The sequence below is a fragment of the Kwoniella europaea genome, chromosome 2, assembly GCF_036810445.1.
Source record: "Kwoniella europaea PYCC6329 chromosome 2, complete sequence".
NCBI classification, from domain to species: Eukaryota; Fungi; Basidiomycota; class Tremellomycetes; order Tremellales; family Cryptococcaceae; genus Kwoniella; species Kwoniella europaea.
The window spans coordinates 1,049,545-1,068,104 of NC_089488.1; the positions used below are offsets into that span (position 1 = coordinate 1,049,545).

Consider the following 18,560-nt stretch of genomic DNA (forward strand, 5'->3'; position numbering starts at 1 on the left):
GTCAGATTGTGTGTCGCGTCGCGTAACGAATTCAGTTTCAGATTCAGAAGTTGCAATCCATCAAGAAATCAAAACAGGTTGAACCACCATCAACAACAACACTGACATCAACGACAAACTATCTATCCTCTTTCTTCTTCTTCTTCTTTCCCATCCCAACCAGAACGTCGCCAGATCACAGAAGCCTCAAGGAATAATGTCCACTCTATTCAACCTGTAAGCTGCCTGCCAGCGATAGCGCAGGCCCCCACACAGCTGACATTCCGTACATCATTCAGGAAAGGTAATCAATCCCGAAGTGAGTGAGAGTATCACTAATCAGCTCCCCGACGACTCTTATTCTCCATCCATCGGTATGATCAGGATGATGGATGAGGATTCAAGTCAGTCTCAGGAGCTGATATATCCCGACGAACAGCTTTCAAACCTAAGAAAGTACCAGAGGGGACGAAGCAGTGGCAATTGAAGCAATATGCTCAACAGACTTTGGTGGGTAGTATTCACCTCTTCCCTTCTTCCCCTTCACTGATAACTGAAACATATTCTCTCTTTCTTCCTACGATCCGTTGACATCCTCTTTCACACGCTGACTTCTATATTTCTCAATCTCTGTTAGGGCTCAGGTAACCTCCGAACAGCAGTGCAATTACCAGAAGGTGAAGACTTGCAAGAATGGATAGCTGTCCATGGTAAGCGTCCAGCTGATGGTAAAACGATATCGGATAGCCTTTTGCTATAGATCAGCTGATACCTAGGAGAAACACAGTCGTCGATTTCTTCAATCACGTTAATATGTTGTACGGTACCATATCTGAATTCTGCACACCTACCGAGGTAAGCTGGACCTCTGCTCTCATGGTCATTAGCTGACTGAATTGCCTTATAGTGCCCGATCATGAATGCTGGTCCAAAGTGAGTGTTCAGCTGAAGGTTATGTTTCATAGATATCTATGGAACTTTAGCTGATAGGATCATTTGATATAGGTACGAATATTTCTGGGAAGATGGAGAGAAATAGTGAGCTTCTTCTAACCTCGCTACTCCAAGGAACAAGCTGATCAATCGTTACACAATTTCATAGTAAGAAACCAACTCATCTTTCCGCACCAGCATACGTCGAAGCGTTGATGACATGGACTCAATCGATTTTGGATGATGAGAAACATTTCCCTCAACAGATTGGTAAACGGTTCCCACCTACTTTTATGAATACTGCCAAGACCATCTTGAGGAGGTTATTCAGGGTGTACGCGCATATTTATCATAGTCATTTCGATCAGGTTTGCGCTTTGGGTATTGAAGGTGAGTCTTGGACTCTTACGCTCGGTAGATGACGCGACAGCGACGTCGGCAACAAATCATCATCTATTCCTCAACAAGAACAGAAGGAACTCACTGAGACAATTTACTATGGATAGCTCACTTGAATACGAACTATAGACATTTCTTACTATTTGTTGATGAGGTGAGTGACACATTCAGATATGGAATGCCATTATGCAAATGATATGCTCATCTGAAAATGCTCTTTTGCTGGACAGTTCCAACTTCTGTCTGAAAAAGATTTGATCCCTTTGGAAGAGTTCAATAAGACAATTCTGGATGAAACTGGACGTCGTTAGTTCTCATTTATAGAGGATCATGAGGAGTGATGGCGAAGAGGGATGGGGTAATTGACCATGTTGTGCTATATTCATTACTCATCTTTTTCATCTGTCTATATTTTTGTATATCTCTTTCGTCAACGATACGATACGATGTATCTGCATACTACGTCTCAACAGGGTCGGATAAACTTTCTTTCATGATAGCATGTTGATTATAAGATTTTCATACCGTATCGATATTGATCTATGATAATCGACTGAATGACAAATACAAGAAGACGAAGAGATCAGATGCAAGTATATGCCTTTCGAAGTCAAAGATAAACCAGAAACAAGCAGGAAAAAAACCCAGTGATATCCCAAATATCTGCCCGAAATCACAAAACTGAAGAAATTAAATTATATAGCTGCGCTAATCCTTCTTCTCGTAGTTGACATCGTACCTCTCTTACTCAACGTATCACCTCCTGAAACCTTCCTGGTTGTTGCAGTGGTGGTGGTTGGGATGTTAACATTATCACCTTCAGCCAAAACTTGAATCTCCTTTTCCGTCTTCCTACTACTCGAATTTACTGGAAGTCTAGCATGGGACGTAGGCATAGGTGTGATATTTCGGTGTCCTGCGATATTCGAGCCAGTAGTAGATGAAGGCATGATGGGTCTACCTAGACCTAATCCGGAAGAGGTCTTGGAAGCGATAGTTGCGGAAGTAGGTCTGAAAGATGTCGATTTACTCGCACTCGATAACGAGGAAGTTCGTTTTGGTAATGGTAGATTATTGTCTGCTGAGTTTGGTAGATTTGGAGGCGGTATATCTTCTTGATTGTTCTTCTTGCTTGATACTGATGATGGTCTGAGTTTAGATGGACTGTTCAATATCATTTTCTCGGTTCTGAGTTGAACATTATCCAAATCATCTTCATATCCCAATCCCAATTCGGACTCAACTTGCAAATCAGCTAAATCATCCACATCATTCTCTTCATCTTTATTTTCTCTTTCTATTGGTATTTTCTGATTAGCGGGATTAGGTAATGCAGACTTCCTTCTCATGCCGTTTTGTTTAGCCAGGCTTAACGTATTTCTAGATTCACTGATGGGAATATCTTCAGAAGATGCCGGTACAGGTGGTAAAGGAGATTCCGACCTCGATGTCGAGGACGAAGAAGAAGGTTTTCTACGTGGTGTACTGGGTCGAAGAGACGAAGTGAGTGAAGGAGGAAGTGTAGAAGTTGGATTCGGTATGAGTGATTTGCGTGAAGGCGGTTTGATGGCGGACAATAAGACTTCTTCAGTGGATATTCCATCTGGTTTACGCATTTTCCTATTCATGAGATCCATGAACACGTCAGCTACCATCAACAGAAGGGCTACTATAACCGACAAGACAGCCGAACATCGTAAATTAGGTTTGGACTCACTTGCTCAAACTTGGTTCTTTATAGTTCACACTAGACCTGGATCTTCTACCTCTCCCTATACCTCCTTCTTCTTCTACGTTACCCAACTCTTCCGAAGGTACAGGTAAGCCAGTCGAAGGTCTTTGACGGGACGAGGAGGACCCTGAACCGCCTGGGTTAATCATCGTACGGTCAGTTTATCGTTGATATCTTTTCAATAAAAACGCGGATACTAAATTAGATCAACTCACTATCTGAACTGCTCACTTCCCTTATAGTGTCCATCAACTCTACTTCCCTCGACCCAGACTCAGACCTAGTTGCGCTTGGAGCTGAATTAAGTATATCCTGAGGCATTGAGATATTTTCGTTAAGGTTGGTATCAGACGGCGATAGCTCTATCGCTTTACCTTCTTCCCATTCCGATGCTTCTCCCACGTCTTCATCCACAAGTGGATTGGGTGATGGTGACGGTGAAGGTGATTTCGGTGGGATGGTGATTAATCCGCTTTCTCGTCTCCTACGCTGTTTCTTCTCTCCGACAATATGCTGTTTGGCTTTTCTGGGACTGGGCGATACGGAGATTCTGGACGATGAGGGTGATGGAGAGTTGATTTCGACATATGTCACTATGGGACTTTGAGTGGACCGTCGAGGTGAACGTGAGTTGGCTATTGATCCTACACCCGTATGACGACTATTCGCAAATCGCATATGGTTTGCATCAGTTTCACACAACCTCAAGAGTGATGATGAACTGTTACACTGGTGGACGATGAGAGAATGGAATTTGATTGGACTACTCACGCTTTCTGTTTCACTTTCGATTTCCTAGAATCCTGCTGCTCCCTCTCGCTCTCACTTCCATTCTCACTAGCTTCCACTAAAGACCACAATCCATGATTCTGCCTTGCCACTTCGGCAGGTCGAGTTGCATACGTATTTTCCACTACCCAACCATTCCCCATACCTCCTCTCCCCTGCTTCTGACTCCCATCTTCATCTTCCTGCAGGGCTGTTGTAGTCCACAGATTATCCCGTAATTGTTTTAGAGCGGGGAATGCAGATATGAGTTGATTGAGCGCTTCGAAAACTTGTGATCCATTTCCACCAAGTATATTCTTATTCGCATCTTTCTGTACTCTCTTGATCTTCGCTTGTAAGATCAAGTTGGCCTGTCTGACTTCGAGTAATTCCGTATGTAACGCAGCGATATCATCTTGTAAGCCTTTGATCATCGATTTGCGAGATACATTATCTAGGATGATATCTTTGTTCTGCTTGCTATGTCTGCGACGAACTGACAAGGGAGCAGAAAGCAACAATCAGCAACTTGCATTGACGTTAAAGGGTAGACGGGACGGGAAGTATAAGGGGCGACTTACAGTCTTCAAACTTTTGAGCTTCGGTCAACCCGTTATCTACCTTGGTAGGTAATCCAGGTAAAGGTGCGAGACCTAATGACCTTCTTCCCTGTCGTTGAGCCATGATGAGTACAGCTCACACTCAGGTGATACTTGATAAGCTGTGATGTGTATGTACAACGGATGAACAATGAGGAATTGCAAGTTGAGTGAAATGAAAGATCACAAATAGAAACCAAACAAACAAAGGTAACAAGTCAATCGCGTGGGTGGTGAACCCTGAATATCAAAACATCTCGTACTATACAGTATCAAAGCTTGAATGTGGCACTGGACCTCTCGTCAGTAGAGGAAAAGTGAAATGAAGAGGTTGCTATGGGGGACAATTGCTCGTCATGGTTTCTTTCAATCGTATGCATTCTTTTCATTTCATTTCATTTCATCATTATCATTCTTATCATTCTTATCTGTTTTATTTTCATTCTCATACGATTGTCTTTTTTTTTTTTGTATTTATGTTTTTATTTTTTTTGGAGTTTTTTTTTGGGTCTATCTTCTACTCACTCATCCTCTTGCCTAGACCAAACGTCCCTGGCCGGCCCTCTGTGAGGTACCTTCCACCCTTTCCTGGTGATCCTGTCGATCTCATCCCAGGATTGGGCCTCAACTACTTCCCAGTACGTCTGCGGTGTCGGCACCACAGACGCACCCGAGAAGAGAGCAGGGGGAGGTACGGCCGGCTTGGGCGGTCGCCCCCTTTTCCTCTTGGTGGGAGAGGGAGACGGGGTGGGCAAGTACTTGACTTTCTTCTTAGGAGTCACTGGCCCTGAGGACTCGTCTGCCGAGGAAGAAAAGTCTCCACTCCTATAAGAAATGAAAAATCGTAATTAGCATTAGAAACATATTATAATGATTCACAAAATCTTGTAATGAGTTCAAGTGTTATTAGGAATATGATTAGAAACATTCGTACTTACTTTCTTTTCTTCTCCTCTTTGGGCATCGAAGCACTTCCTTCACCTACGGTGCCACTGCCACCAACCGTTCGGTCGCCACCTTCTACCGACCTATACGAAGATAAATTAGCAGTGAAGATTGATTTTGCATGCATAGAAGAGGTTTACTCACTGTATCACCCCTACAGAAACAGGCATGGAGTCCTCTCTGGGGATCTCCGAAGGACATGGTTGAGGGGGAGGGGGAGGGGAAGGGTCGGAACGGAGAAGCGTCGAGAAGGACGGAAGAGGAACTCTGTTCATCTCCTCAGTCGAGAAGACTGCGAAAGGAGTGAAGGGGGGAGTCGAGGGGGGAGAGGGGAGAGGGGAGGGGGTCACTCTGAGGGTTCGAGGAGGTGAAACCTCGAGACCAAGAGGAGGTTGGGGGGAGGTGGTGGATTCGGGGTGGCAAACCCCATCAATCACGGCATTAACATCGAGTGATTCCCACGCACAGGCCTCCGACATCGTCATGGTCGACCTTACGGTCTCCCAATCTGACGTCGGAGTATTCTCTTGTACTTGGGGTGTCATTTTTACTTAACAAATGACCTTGAGGTAAGTACCAGAGATGGGTGAAATTAATTCAAGTGTAGAAACGAAAATAACAGTAAGTTACATTTCTCTACATTCTTTTATCTTTTAATGCTACAATGTACCGTGCCACCGTACATTACAGCACAGAGCAAGTAGAAGATCAGTACGACTCTCATTTCAGTTGAACATGGAGGTATTTCCGGCGATATCGATGTGGTGGAACATTACAGAATTGTCATGTTCTGCTGTTGCTCTGGTATCATGCCCGGTCAAGGGTTCTTGTGGGGATTTGCGACGAGCTGGAGGAACCTTGTTGTCATTTATGTGCACTGTTGGGTATCTTTGAAGAGTGACGACTCTTATTTTTGGTGGTTGACATGGACAGAACGATCACAGCCTCAAGGGTTTTTTATTTGGTTCCATTCGTTCCAACCCAGTATAGTCACTTCTTACAAGTCTCTGGCACATCCGTTAATTGCTTGGCCGAGGAAACTCCCGTGCCATTGTTCTATTCTTGATCCGGCCGATCTTGATGTCGAAGATCTCCCATTGTATCGTACGAGAGGATCGTTCATTCGACAGCCCTACATGGATTAGGGTTGGCGTGACATAAGGTCAACTTGTTTCGACCTGGTATTGTTCTTGGGTCCCTGATCGAGAGACATGTGAATGATTCCAGTGATACCATTACATCATCAGAGTACATCTCTTAGTCCATGACATCACGTCAGCTCTGTCGAGTTGGTTGGTGATAAGAGCTTCAAGGTAGGAATCCCCGATCAGACATACAATGTGGCAAGGTACTTGCAATGATGCCCATCTCCTATTCCCTCCTGCGCTGTGCTTCCTGTCTGATGACGTTCTGATATCTAGACATCATTGACATGTGCCGTAAATCATTGGATGTTTGAGTGATTGGTCAGGGTCAGTGGTGATAGAAGGTACATCATCACCCAAAGGAACGCACAGACCACCGATTACACCACATCGATCAACTCGACTTGATATCACTCACTCACTCAACATGATTGAATTGGAACGTATGACTTTTGTTTTCATTCTCCTCTTCTCCTCTCGTTGTTTTCAATCATCTCTATTGGAACTTATCCTCAGTAGCGAGTACCGATGATCAGTACCCACCCAGTCAGTACGACTGCACCTAGACGATTTCACGGTCGACTTTCAGACCGTTCATACTGTAATCATCGATTCACCATTTAACCTTATTTTCTTCTCCTTATTTGGATAAATATCTCAAATGGTTCGATCTGTCATCTGTCACTTTCACAAGTAGCTATAATTTCTTGAGTACAACAGCATCCTAGTTGGCGTTAGGGATGGGTTAGTCAATTGGTCAAGGATGGATACTGACTTCACATATGACACAACAGGTCTAGTTACCAAATCATCACACATCTCACCTCTCCGATAGGATATCAACCGTACTGCCGATTAACTGGTCAATACCTATATTACAAGAAGACCATCAGCCTCATCGGTCATGGGGTAGTGAGTAGGAGATGTAGTACTCAATCACTCAGGTTATGTTATCGGAGCTGACGAGAGATGTCAATAACTCTAACTCAGTAAACCGAGGACTCCCCACTCCTCTTCACTTTAGTAACTCTTATCAACTTCATACGTTGCTATACTTCCCTCGAACTACCATATCATGACACTGCTGAGTCCGTACCTCCCTAGGCCTTACTCACCGATGCATCGAATGCGAGACGAGGTCCAAGCTGAACTACTGATTACCCCTCGTTGATGTCAATAAACAACCCCAATACCCTCTCGACTTCTTCGTCCTCGAGCACGAACATCAAAGCTACTATCCAACTTTGTCAAACTGTCAGTGGTATGAGAGACTGCTGAAGCCAATATGATAGAAGGTTAGTAGAGGGATCATAAGTATCATTCTGAATGGATCAGTTATCGTAGGTGAGTGTAGCCAGATGGTTTAGTGGACCGTCCGTAATCTCCGTCGATGTTCCTACTGCTGGCAGGTATGTGCTGGTTGATAGTTCTACAGTAGTATGTGATGAAGAGCTGCCAAGAGGGTCGGAAGGGACGTGTGCCTTGTACACCTACTCCAGCTGACATGCTTTGCGTCTCAATAGCCCAGCATAGTTTCCATTGAAATCCGACCAATGCTTCTCATTTCCTCCGATGGTGTACAACTTCACCTCCGTCTGTCGATGTGCTTTCCCTACCACGCGGTTACGATAGGGAGCAGTGCCGACTGCTGGGTGTGATGGACCCACCGATGATGATGGTCCGTCTCGGCCTCTTCGGTATATACCGTTAGCAGATTTGTGTTTATGTGGGAATCTCTGGTAGGTGAGTGAAATCAAGTCAAATTCTTCAATACAGGTATTCAGCTGAGCCCGGTATGTGATAGGGGCTTGGGTGAATGCCGTCGACACTTCTGATTACCGAGTGTGATCGATGAACCCTTATGCCACCTAACAACCCATGCTCTTGTGTTTTCTCTCTTGGGCGGTTCGACTGACAATTAAACCTTTAGATCAGAACTGACCATCCACCCAGGTCATCGAGCGGTAGCCTTGCTTCTGCGACGGGAAGAGCTTATGAGTCAAGGTGAAATACTACTGTAGATCCGATGCGTCAAGCAGGAGTCAGTCGGACGATTGCTATGCTCATTTTCGCTTCTCTACACTGGTGAGCATTCCTCATCATAGACCTTGATTTAGTATCCCTCCACCACTCATCTACCTCATGCCTCCCTCGATCTTGTCGATACTCTCTTCTTGATACAAGGTGCCATCTTGAAGTCCGCCACGATTGGGGCTTTCGAACTTTATCCTGGTAAAAGGAAATTGCTCCCGTACGGCCACCGTTGTTGACTCGGTTCCTGTCAGCACCTGGCCAATAGCCGGCAGCAGCAAGTCTGAAGAGGATGAACCCTGGATGGTCCCTACGGTAAGTGCCAGATTGATGTATGCCACGCGAAGCTCTCCTCGCTGACCTTGAGGTCCGCACCGAAGGAGGACTTCGCGAAACATCGATCTGGCACTCATCATACTCTGGTGCCGCCTCACCATTGTTGGATTCGAACAGATTAGGTAGCTTACCTTCTATGTGACAGAGAGAAGGTAAATCTGAACTCTTGGCCAGCGTCCTTCATGGTCGAGTTGTCGAGTGCTTTTTTCAGTAAAGATATCCGGCTTCGAATCGCCCCACCTGAAAAGTCTTTCTCGATCTCTCGCAATCCCTCATCGATCATGGCTCAAGCCCCATCAGCTTTCCTTCCCCATCGAATTCGTTGCAATCATCTAGTGCTGGTCGATCAATCAGGCCATTTCAACTCACTACTTCGCCAGTTCTTGTTACTATCCATCCTCATTCTCCCTAACGATCTTCATTCTTCCTAACGATCCTCCTTCCCCCAAACTCGCTCTCCTCAATTGTCCCGGCAATTCGGTCGAATATTGCTCCAATCGAAAGTCCGAAGTGTTATATACGTAGCTAAGATAGAGTTTGAGATAAATGCGGCGAAGATATATGCATAGGTTGGTGACAGTCCTTATATACCTTCCCCTTCAAAGTATACAGCAGTCCAGTCAATCTACTTTTATGACTGTAGAGTTGGAGCTTATGATGTAAACACAGCCAAGTATGGGGATTGATTCGCCCGTTCCCTGTTTCTTAGACGTCATATGCATTCCATACCTCTCTCTCCATACTTTGGGATATTGATCCAGCGTAGAAAAACGACGGGCAGAGCTAGGAGGACTTTTGACAAAGATAGTTCGGCGAGGGCCGGCCGAGCTGAATGGACCTTGGTAATTCGATTTCCTGAAGTTTAAAGTTCACCGAGATGCGGTGTATGGCTGTAGATGATTTGGTGTACAGATTGCTCTGTTGTCAGAAGGACAGCATTATATATATCCTTGTCATATTGTAGCGATATATATGTAGGTGTGAATTGGGTAGAATTCAAGGTTGGTTTTTGATGATGGCAGAGTACGTACGTCACGTCGATCTGTGTATACGCATGCAATCTGCCAGATATTTCAGCCATCACACAAAATCGATTTCTGCTTCCATGGTGTGGTCAGTCGGATGTGAATACACTATAGACACAAGGAGAGATTTTTGGTCATCCGGGAGCGAGGGACACGCCAAGACGAGATACGCATCGAACACGATGTTAATTGCTCTACAATGATTTTCAATGCATTTTCTTGATTGTACTATTACTATATTTTATTTGTGTTGATTTCTACAAAATCCCATATCGTTCATACCCAGATAGCTTTCATCTCCCTAACTTCCTCCCCTTCCTCAACCCTAACTTCATCCTCCTCAGCGACCGAAACACTATTGACGAACCTCCTCACGTCGTCCATCACGCTCTGCTCTACGCCATACTCCTTATACACAGCCGAGACGTCCTGGGTGGGCGAGAGCGACTTGAGTTTGTCAAGTAGTGAGACGAGGAGAGGCACGGTGAGGTGGTTGGTGGGTGGAGCGCTGAAGGGAGTTAGGGGAGTGGTGTATTCGGGGTGGGATGATCGGGAGAGAAGGGTACGTTGAGCTTGGGTTGGCTATATTTCGGTTTTAGTAAATTATTAGCAGAATGAGCTTTGAAACTGAATTTTAACAATAACAGCAAAGATATGGTATACCCGATGATGAGATAAAAGATGTATACTGGATGACTTGTTGTTCAAGAGAGATGTGAATGAGGACATAACTCACAACAAACTCCCCTGCATCTTGGATCCGTACTTGACCTATTCTGCTTAGGTTGTTCATGAATTGAGGATCCATCGCGTCTTTGGTGATAGCTGATGGAATAGGTTAACTGATCAGTTGAGAACATGACGAGACGGACACTCAGAATGAATTGTTCAGGTCATCGAGGATATACAGGATGATGATCATGCTCTGTTGAGCTTGTATAACCCACCATCATCTTTAGCTCCACTAAACTCCACTCGGCCCATCCCACCTCTAGCCATCCCCTTGGCATCAGCATCAGCACCAACGTTCGCGCCCCTGCCTCCAGGTTGGACTTTGCCTTCTTGCTCTGAGGGAGTCCTCGTCTCACCTGCAAGACCTTGTTCAAGGTACGTCGGAGCTTCCATCAAGGGATCGGGCTCTTGACCATCTGGAGGGGGTTTTGGGGATCCGGGAGGTGGATGTCCGCCATAGGGTGGTGTAGAAGGTTTGACACCTTGCGCTGTGGCTCTGGAGATGTTTGATGAGGTAGTGGAAGTGGGGAGTCGACGAGCTGCTTTGGATGATGAGGCGCCCATTTTGTGTTGCTACCGTCTGGCTAGACCTATAGTGAATTATGGATGAATGATAGTCTTCTCGATAGGATAGTGGGATGTGGAACACTTGAATATATATACTGGATCCTACAATTTAACGGCATTCAGATCGAGAATACCTCGCTCGTATCGAGAAATTCATTTGCCCCAGACGTCATTCTACGGGTGCACCTCCACCATCATAGATGGATCGCAGACGGAGAACACAAGGATCTCCGACGTGACAACAACAGCATCAGGCCGAGCAATGAATGATGACAGTAGAGCAGCGAAGACAACTGACTATAGCAAACGCAGCATCAATATAGACTAGATATACATCGTCACTGTCAGCAAATAGAAGCTCTGCACGTCTGTACGACAAACACCTCTCAATATGGGCAAAGCACCTTCCAAATCATCCCTCACCCGTACCTCACCAGTCGGTCCCAAAGCACTTCCATTACCCATCTTTCAGAAATTGAAGGATAAGCGAGTGGTCTTGGCTTCTGCCAGTCCAAGGAGGAAAGAGATCTTTGCTGCGGCTGTAAGTGCCCTCCCTTTACTACGATTATCGCAACATCACTTCCTACACGTTAAGATTTTATAGTGGAGCAGTGCTGACCAGCAGTTTAGGATTTCCACCCAGAGATAGTTCCTTCGACATTCGCAGAGGATTTACCGCATTCTAGATTCCAGGGGAGACTGGCTGATTATCCGATAGCGACAGGTGCAGAGAAGGTCAGCTTGATCTCGATCCCGGATGTCACACAAAGGATCATAGCTGATGAATTAAATGACAATGATAGGCAATGGAAGTGTATGAGAGGTTGGTCAAGGAGAATGAGTATGACCCGCCTGATTTGGTGATTTCTGGTGGGTATCACTCTGAATCATTCCACTTAGTCGACCATCATGTCAATCTCATTACATCATCTATCATGATACGGATCTTGGATTCTTAGCTGATATCTCGTACCACAGCCGATACAGTGGTAATCTTTCCTCCTGAGAAAGATACAGTCGAAGGTGGACAGTATCACGGTGAGATATCGGAAGTATTGGAGAAACCAATAAACAAACATGAGCAGGTGAGTTGTGATGCAGATGCTCCATGTGATCGCATATCGAATTCCGATTGATGTCATACTGATTTGACTCTAGATACGAAGTCTCTCTTCCATGTCGGGTAGACAATGCGAGGTGATCACTGGTGTATCGATAGGTATGTCAGCTGTCCATGATTCCTCCGAAGCATCGTCTGATTCCGTTGGGATAGTGTATCCTACCGTGGAAGCGCCAGGATTCAAAGTTCAGTAAGTCAAGCTATGACATTTCGCGAATGACGGTAGAAGGTAGCTAATCAGGCTTTTATACAGATCGATATCGGCTTCGACACTTGTACAATTCTATGATAATTCTGTATGTCATTTCCAGACCTTCAACAAACTACGGTTTAAAGGTGCCGCTCAGACAGAAAAAGCTGATTCATCGTATCGCTGGACTTTGCAGAAAGAAACTATTCAGGCTTATGTAGATTCTGAAGAAGGTATAGATAGAGCTGGTGGATTCGCTATTCAAGTGAGGGAAGGGATTTTCTCTCTATAATCACACTATAGCTCGTCCCATACCAGGACCCCTTGTCAGTCCGCAAACACAAATCCAAAGCTGATGGTATACACTTCGGTATTAGGGATTAGGAGGAGTGTTGATAGAGAAGATAGATGGTGATTACAACAATTGTGTTGGGTGAGTATCACTATCCCTGTTAGCACCCTTTCGTATCATACCATATATAGTACACGAATTGGGCTAACCCTCTTTGTTCTCATCTCATTCTAGATTCCCTTCGTCTGCTTTCTGGAGGTGGATATCCGAGCTGGACTCGGAAGGTGTATTCGACGAAGCATGGAAGGAGTAAAGGTGCAATTACAGGATATAGCACATGGTATCCGGTATACTTGAATTACTCATCAAAGAGGATGATTCCTCTTGACTGTTCACCACTGTACTACAACACCATGACCACAACATGCATAGATTTCCTCCACGATAAATCGCCTTGGTTGCAGCTGTACCCTTGGAAGCAGTGTGATCATGGTCCCCTACTTTGCCTCCCTTTGGCGATTGATCCGAATCCGACCATCAAAAACGTCATCACCATCGAAATCAGTCTCCTTTGTGGTCTCAGAGTCTTATTGTTTGTTATCCCTCACACTTCCTCACATTATCTTCCATCTCCGTCGATGTACAAAACAGGTCATTCTTGGATGTTTGGTATATTCTGACCTATAACATACCGATCATGTTCGACTCACCCAGATTGAACTTGCCAGTATTCGAAATATTCAAAGATAAGAGAATCATCTTAGCTTCTTCTAGTCCAAGGAGGAAAGAGATCCTGGCTCGTGTGGTACGTGGACGTGTAATACCTCTTCCTCCTCCGTGTTGCTACAAGTATGTTGAGGTTGACGTGTATGTTGTATTGTTCGATGTATTGTAGGGGTTCCATCCTGAGATCGTCCCTTCGACCTTCAAAGAAGACCTCTCACATGAGTTATTCAACTATGATTTGACTAAATATCCAATTGCTACATGTACTGAGAAGGTGAGTCGGGGTGGAGTGATCAGTCAGCCTACAATAGCCTTGCAGTAAGGTATGATCTTCGCACCTAATCATCTTCTCAATCTTTACTACGATGATTGATCTTCTCATGTTTTTATGTGTAAGTAAGAGTACTGACTTTGAAGTTGAATTTGAATTTGATATACGGTTTGATGCGGTAGGCGAGAGAAGTCTTTCTGAGATCGACTCATGATGAAAATGAAAAGCAATTTAAGAAACCAGACTTGGTTATTTCAGGTAAGTCATTTCATTCGTGAGCTTGACTGACCTTCTAGTTTTCATGTTAATATCGATTTACAGCCGACACAGTAGTCATTTTCCCACCATCTTTTGAATCCCATCAAGGACATGTTAGTAGGATCTTGGAAAAACCAGGTACGAAGGAAGAGCAGGTGAGTTTGAGTTTCGGTTGAGGGGCCGTCCCGTCCATTCCTTATTACTACATATGTACAGCGTATGGCCATGCGTTCGGTCATGGTCAAGACGCCGAATGAATTGACTAGATAATTGCTGTAAAATTGTAGTCGAAGATCTTGAATGAAATGAATGGGAAACAGTGTGAGATAGTCACTGGAATTTCCATTAGTAAGTCGATTGATCAATCTGACCAAATAGATTCGATTCACAGTATGAGGAAGTTTCGTTGCTTTGTTGCTTACTGATCGATCTTTTATCATGTTCAATCAGTGGTTCCGGCGAAAAATATCCAAGGAGTATACAAGATCCAGTGAGTCACACCATTAATGATCATTGATGTTGGATTGGATCGGGCTGGGCTGAGCTGATTGACCATTACTGCAGTTCAACTTCAGCTAGTACCGTTGTACAGTTCGCTAACAACTCTGTGAGCTATTCGTTCGTCCTACCATACGATATACGATACAGGATATACGACATGCACTGTGGCTGTATTCTCAGAGCTTGCTGTCACTAATTGAAGGACTTTCACTGAAACAGAAGGAATTCATCCAAGCTTATGTCGATTCCGAAGAAGGGTTAGATCGATCAGGTGGATTTGCTACTCAAGTGAGTACCCGCATTCGCACTACTATAACATTGTGATAGGTTTGACTGATTCCATGAATGATGCACTGTAGGGTATGGGTGGAGTATTGGTGAAATCCATTCATGGGGATTATGATAATGTTGCTGGGTCAGTACACTAATTATACATTAGAAGTATTGGACGATACCCAGCACCGATTTTGCACTTAGTGATTTTTTACAGCCATAAACTAACTAATTGTATTTCTAGCTTCCCCTCTTCTCACTTTTGGAGATGGATTCATGAGCTATACAATCAAGGGATCTTCGATAAAGCTTGGAACTGAGGATTACATCAGAGGTTTTACCCCGTTGTCACCCCTTCGAGTTCGAGCGAATCTTAACCCGGAACCGTCAGTAGCTTCAGTAGGTAAACACCAAGCTCTTCGAGGATATATCTAATAGTGATTATCCCAGAATGATGGTAGATATTCCTCATGTACAGTCTATGGTCGATGCATATATCTATAAGATTTTAACAGAACCACTTCTCTCTCTTCCACAGCTATCCATTTCCTCCTCTTCTCATATATCGCATGGACTTCTTCTCTCTCTATATACCTGCCTTTCAGTCCGCCTCTAACACTAGCTTTAGCGTCCACCTGCTCATCTTCGATAACCCTCTCTCCCTGACGCTTGTCCTCGTCTTGATCTATCGTAGATGCGAGAATGAACGGATCTTGTCTATGTCCTTCTTTTGCCTCCTTGACCGGTGTCAGAGTATAGACAATCTCCAGAGCAGATAATACACCTCCATAAGCTGAGGAAATACCTGTATCGATAATGATGATTGAACCATTACATCTCGATACGATATGTTCGAAATTCGGAGTGTGGCCCTGATACATTCAACATCACTTGTCAGCTCTGTGTATTCAGCCAAACCACCAAGATGGAACTCAAACCATAACCATAGTAAGGAATTCGTGGATCCATCGATCCATGGGGGAGCACTCACACCTATTATCCTCCTAACTCCCAATTTCTCTTTCAGTTCCTCTGCCCACTTGCACACCTGCCCTTCCTCCCTCTCTGCAAGACCTCTCCACCATAATGGGCCTCCCTCAGCATACAGCTCCGCTTCTTCCCTTGTATGATCCTTCGGTAGACCGCTATACGGACTAGGAGGGTAAGGCGGATTCAACGGTGGATTAAGTGCTTTGGTCAATAGCGATTTACCTAGATCATTGATGGCATCCGGGTAGGGGAGGAGACTGGGGAATGAAGGTCGGAGTGAACCATGGGTGAAGGATAATCTTGGTGAGGATGGGTGGGGAGATAGAGGGACAGAGGCTGTTATTGAGTAGCTGGATTTTCATAGTAAATTTCGAATCAGCACAATCAGCATAATACCTCAGTTGTAATCTCCCCACGAAGAATGACGATGTTGAGAGTAGAGTATGTTTGACTTCATTGCACTCACTTGGCTAACCATTCCGCACCTAGCCAACCATCTTTAGCCAAAGCTTCCTGACGGCGCTTGGTCCCTCCAAACACCTTGATATCGTCTTGAGTAACGTATCTGAACGATACCCATGTCCAAACCGTCAGCCTTTTGATGGATGTGAGCTTTTCAAGTAGCATCGACTCACCTCCAATCACCAATAGCATTCATGACCTCATGATTCCCCAACACACTGACAACCCTCCCTCCCTGTCCTTCAGCTTGTCCTCTCAATTTCTGCATCAACCTGTATATATCTAGTGCATGCGCACCTCTATCGACTATATCGCCCGTTTGGACCAATATATCCTCTCCTCCTACCCAATTAGCTTGGTCATCGATGAGATGGGCCATACGTAGAACTTTTTGAGCGTTGTTTATGTCCCCGTGCAGGTCGCCTACTGCTATCAATCGCTGCTTGAATGCTGGTTGAACTTTAGGGGTCTCGCGTCTTGAGGGGTCATGTGGTGAGGGATCGGAGGCTGTTGATGATGATCTTGATATGAGGATGTACAGGAGGATGAATGAAATCACCGAGATAATCAGGAGTTTCTGACGGGATGGCATATTGAGTTGATTTGACTAGGGAAGTTCAACTCGAAATGCGAATTAAGATTGTTCAATATTTGAAGGAAAGATCAAAATCACACAGCAGTAGAGAATAGGCGGTGCGCTTGCTTGGGACCAGCTCCCCCGTTGCTCTTCGTTGGTTGTCCTTGTTTACAAGTCGAGGTCCGCTTGCGACAACTGGGAGGTCCGAAAGGATAAAGGAGTGACTATTGTCTGATTTCTGATTTGATTTTCTTTCACGACACGTCGAGGAAGTTAATCGTAGATCCCAAATGTGGGGTAACAGTGCGGGGTAACCATTATGCAGGCTTGGTTAGCGGGATCAAATGACTTTCTAATGGATATTACAAATCGAGGCAAAGCTTACTTTTAAGGCACTCGACACCAAATCAACAACAAACATGATAAAATGATCGTACATCTCTCTCTCTCTCCTCTATAATTAACATTGTCAACTCATACACCCAACTCAAAATGTCAACACTAGCCAACGCCGACCTCTCTTCCGACTCGGAGAACGACGGCGACTATGTACCTACCTCGCCGAAACGGAAGAACAGATCTCAAAAGGGGTCCAAGAGAATCAAAAGAGCAAAATTGGATGGAGAGGAGTCGGATTCAGCTACTTCCTCTTCTTCCGATGACGAAGATGAGATTGAGAATGATGAGGTAAATGGGAAGATAGATGAGATTGAAGAGAGGAAGAGAAAAGCTAGAGAAGAGTTCGAAAGGATGAAAGCTGAACTATCGACCTCCACGAATGATACGAAAGAAAAAGAAGAAGAGGAGGAATTGGTAGAAGTTACACGAGCTAGGAGGTTCGCAGGGGAAATAATATAGTGAGCTTGTTGAAAGACGGCATCCTCGGGTGAAGGGATAGACGTATTGAAGCTGACAGTTGATGTATTGTATCGTGTTGTGATGTATAGTGAGACAGTCAAATTGAAAAAGGATGATCCAGAGACGATAGCCTATTTGTCTAAAGAGGATCAAAATCAAAATCAAACTACCTCAGAATCCAAGGAAGATACTACGAACACGTCCGAAGATCAGAGTGATATACCGAAAGATGATCATTCATTCTCTGTACCCACTCAAGGGCAACAACAACAACCTCCTATCACCACATCCGCACCCGCACCCCGTCCGAAAGGTCCTCCCATACGGAGAAAACCACGTCAGAGTCTGGAAGCCATGTCGGCAGCTTTAGACAAAGGTAAGAAGATGACTACGCTGGAGAAGGTGAGTCAATCGTCAATCGCATGGTCTTACCCCGAAATACTGAACATAATTCTCGATCTCATCGACTTGATCTTCTTCTGTTCTTGTCGAATCTTGGATTGATTGATTGGTTGTTTGGTTGTTTGGTTGGTTGGTTGGTTGGTTGGTTGGTTGGTTGTGCTGACTTAAGAATTCTATCACAGTCTCAGATGGATTGGAAATCGCATACCAGCTCGACCACCGGACTTTCCGATGAACTAGCATTGAATAGGAAGAACGGTGGAGGGTATTTGGACAAGAAAGATTTCTTAGATAGAGTAGGAGAGAGGAGATCGAATACATTTGATGGTAAGAGGTAGCCCCGAACCTGGGCTAGTGAAGTAATGAGGTCCAATTTGACCGATAACGAGAATAGATACCAAGTGTTGGGATGGGTGTACAGTAGTAGTAAGGAGTAGACCCGCATTTCG

General features: G+C 44.7%; 8 protein-coding genes across 8 annotated transcripts; 4 read left to right on the forward strand and 4 right to left on the reverse strand.

The window, feature by feature from the left end:
• Nucleotides 1-196: 196 nt before the first annotated feature.
• On the forward strand, nucleotides 197-1,622 carry V865_006723 (uncharacterized protein; the record flags this gene model as incomplete). The annotated part of the gene is made up of 10 exons (XM_066230480.1): nucleotides 197-216; nucleotides 279-298; nucleotides 419-489; nucleotides 617-689; nucleotides 767-834; nucleotides 887-912; nucleotides 985-1,017; nucleotides 1,082-1,302; nucleotides 1,419-1,465; nucleotides 1,542-1,622. 10 exons carry the CDS (start codon nucleotides 197-199, stop codon nucleotides 1,620-1,622), a joined length of 660 nt encoding a protein of 219 aa, XP_066086577.1.
• Nucleotides 1,623-2,006: 384 nt separating this feature from the next.
• On the reverse strand, nucleotides 2,007-4,495 carry V865_006724 (uncharacterized protein; the record flags this gene model as incomplete). The annotated part of the gene is made up of 5 exons (XM_066230481.1): nucleotides 2,007-2,931; nucleotides 3,029-3,179; nucleotides 3,259-3,704; nucleotides 3,815-4,307; nucleotides 4,393-4,495. The coding sequence occupies 5 exons, from the start codon at nucleotides 4,493-4,495 to the stop codon at nucleotides 2,007-2,009; spliced, it is 2,118 nt and encodes a 705-aa protein (XP_066086578.1).
• A 436-nt stretch (nucleotides 4,496-4,931) lies between these two features.
• Nucleotides 4,932-5,900, reverse strand: V865_006725 (uncharacterized protein; the record flags this gene model as incomplete). Its single annotated transcript, XM_066230482.1, has 3 exons — nucleotides 4,932-5,235; nucleotides 5,349-5,438; nucleotides 5,500-5,900. The coding sequence occupies 3 exons, from the start codon at nucleotides 5,898-5,900 to the stop codon at nucleotides 4,932-4,934; spliced, it is 795 nt and encodes a 264-aa protein (XP_066086579.1).
• Nucleotides 5,901-10,168: 4,268 nt separating this feature from the next.
• Nucleotides 10,169-11,188, reverse strand: V865_006726 (uncharacterized protein; the record flags this gene model as incomplete). The annotated part of the gene is made up of 3 exons (XM_066230483.1): nucleotides 10,169-10,474; nucleotides 10,629-10,717; nucleotides 10,840-11,188. 3 exons carry the CDS (start codon nucleotides 11,186-11,188, stop codon nucleotides 10,169-10,171), a joined length of 744 nt encoding a protein of 247 aa, XP_066086580.1.
• A 394-nt stretch (nucleotides 11,189-11,582) lies between these two features.
• Nucleotides 11,583-13,106, forward strand: V865_006727 (septum formation protein Maf; the record flags this gene model as incomplete). Its single annotated transcript, XM_066230484.1, has 10 exons — nucleotides 11,583-11,732; nucleotides 11,822-11,926; nucleotides 11,995-12,061; nucleotides 12,170-12,276; nucleotides 12,350-12,410; nucleotides 12,465-12,501; nucleotides 12,565-12,607; nucleotides 12,698-12,766; nucleotides 12,879-12,934; nucleotides 13,028-13,106. 10 exons carry the CDS (start codon nucleotides 11,583-11,585, stop codon nucleotides 13,104-13,106), a joined length of 774 nt encoding a protein of 257 aa, XP_066086581.1.
• Nucleotides 13,107-13,490: 384 nt separating this feature from the next.
• On the forward strand, nucleotides 13,491-15,142 carry V865_006728 (septum formation protein Maf; the record flags this gene model as incomplete). Its single annotated transcript, XM_066230485.1, has 10 exons — nucleotides 13,491-13,598; nucleotides 13,689-13,793; nucleotides 13,973-14,048; nucleotides 14,112-14,203; nucleotides 14,336-14,396; nucleotides 14,499-14,538; nucleotides 14,613-14,655; nucleotides 14,769-14,837; nucleotides 14,909-14,964; nucleotides 15,067-15,142. 10 exons carry the CDS (start codon nucleotides 13,491-13,493, stop codon nucleotides 15,140-15,142), a joined length of 726 nt encoding a protein of 241 aa, XP_066086582.1.
• Nucleotides 15,143-15,301: 159 nt separating this feature from the next.
• Nucleotides 15,302-16,866, reverse strand: V865_006729 (uncharacterized protein; the record flags this gene model as incomplete). Its single annotated transcript, XM_066230486.1, has 4 exons — nucleotides 15,302-15,694; nucleotides 15,814-16,162; nucleotides 16,279-16,377; nucleotides 16,448-16,866. The coding sequence occupies 4 exons, from the start codon at nucleotides 16,864-16,866 to the stop codon at nucleotides 15,302-15,304; spliced, it is 1,260 nt and encodes a 419-aa protein (XP_066086583.1).
• A 477-nt stretch (nucleotides 16,867-17,343) lies between these two features.
• V865_006730 (uncharacterized protein) lies at nucleotides 17,344-18,449 on the forward strand (the record flags this gene model as incomplete). The annotated part of the gene is made up of 3 exons (XM_066230487.1): nucleotides 17,344-17,708; nucleotides 17,799-18,111; nucleotides 18,294-18,449. The coding sequence occupies 3 exons, from the start codon at nucleotides 17,344-17,346 to the stop codon at nucleotides 18,447-18,449; spliced, it is 834 nt and encodes a 277-aa protein (XP_066086584.1).
• Between the last annotated feature and the right edge of the window lie 111 nt (nucleotides 18,450-18,560).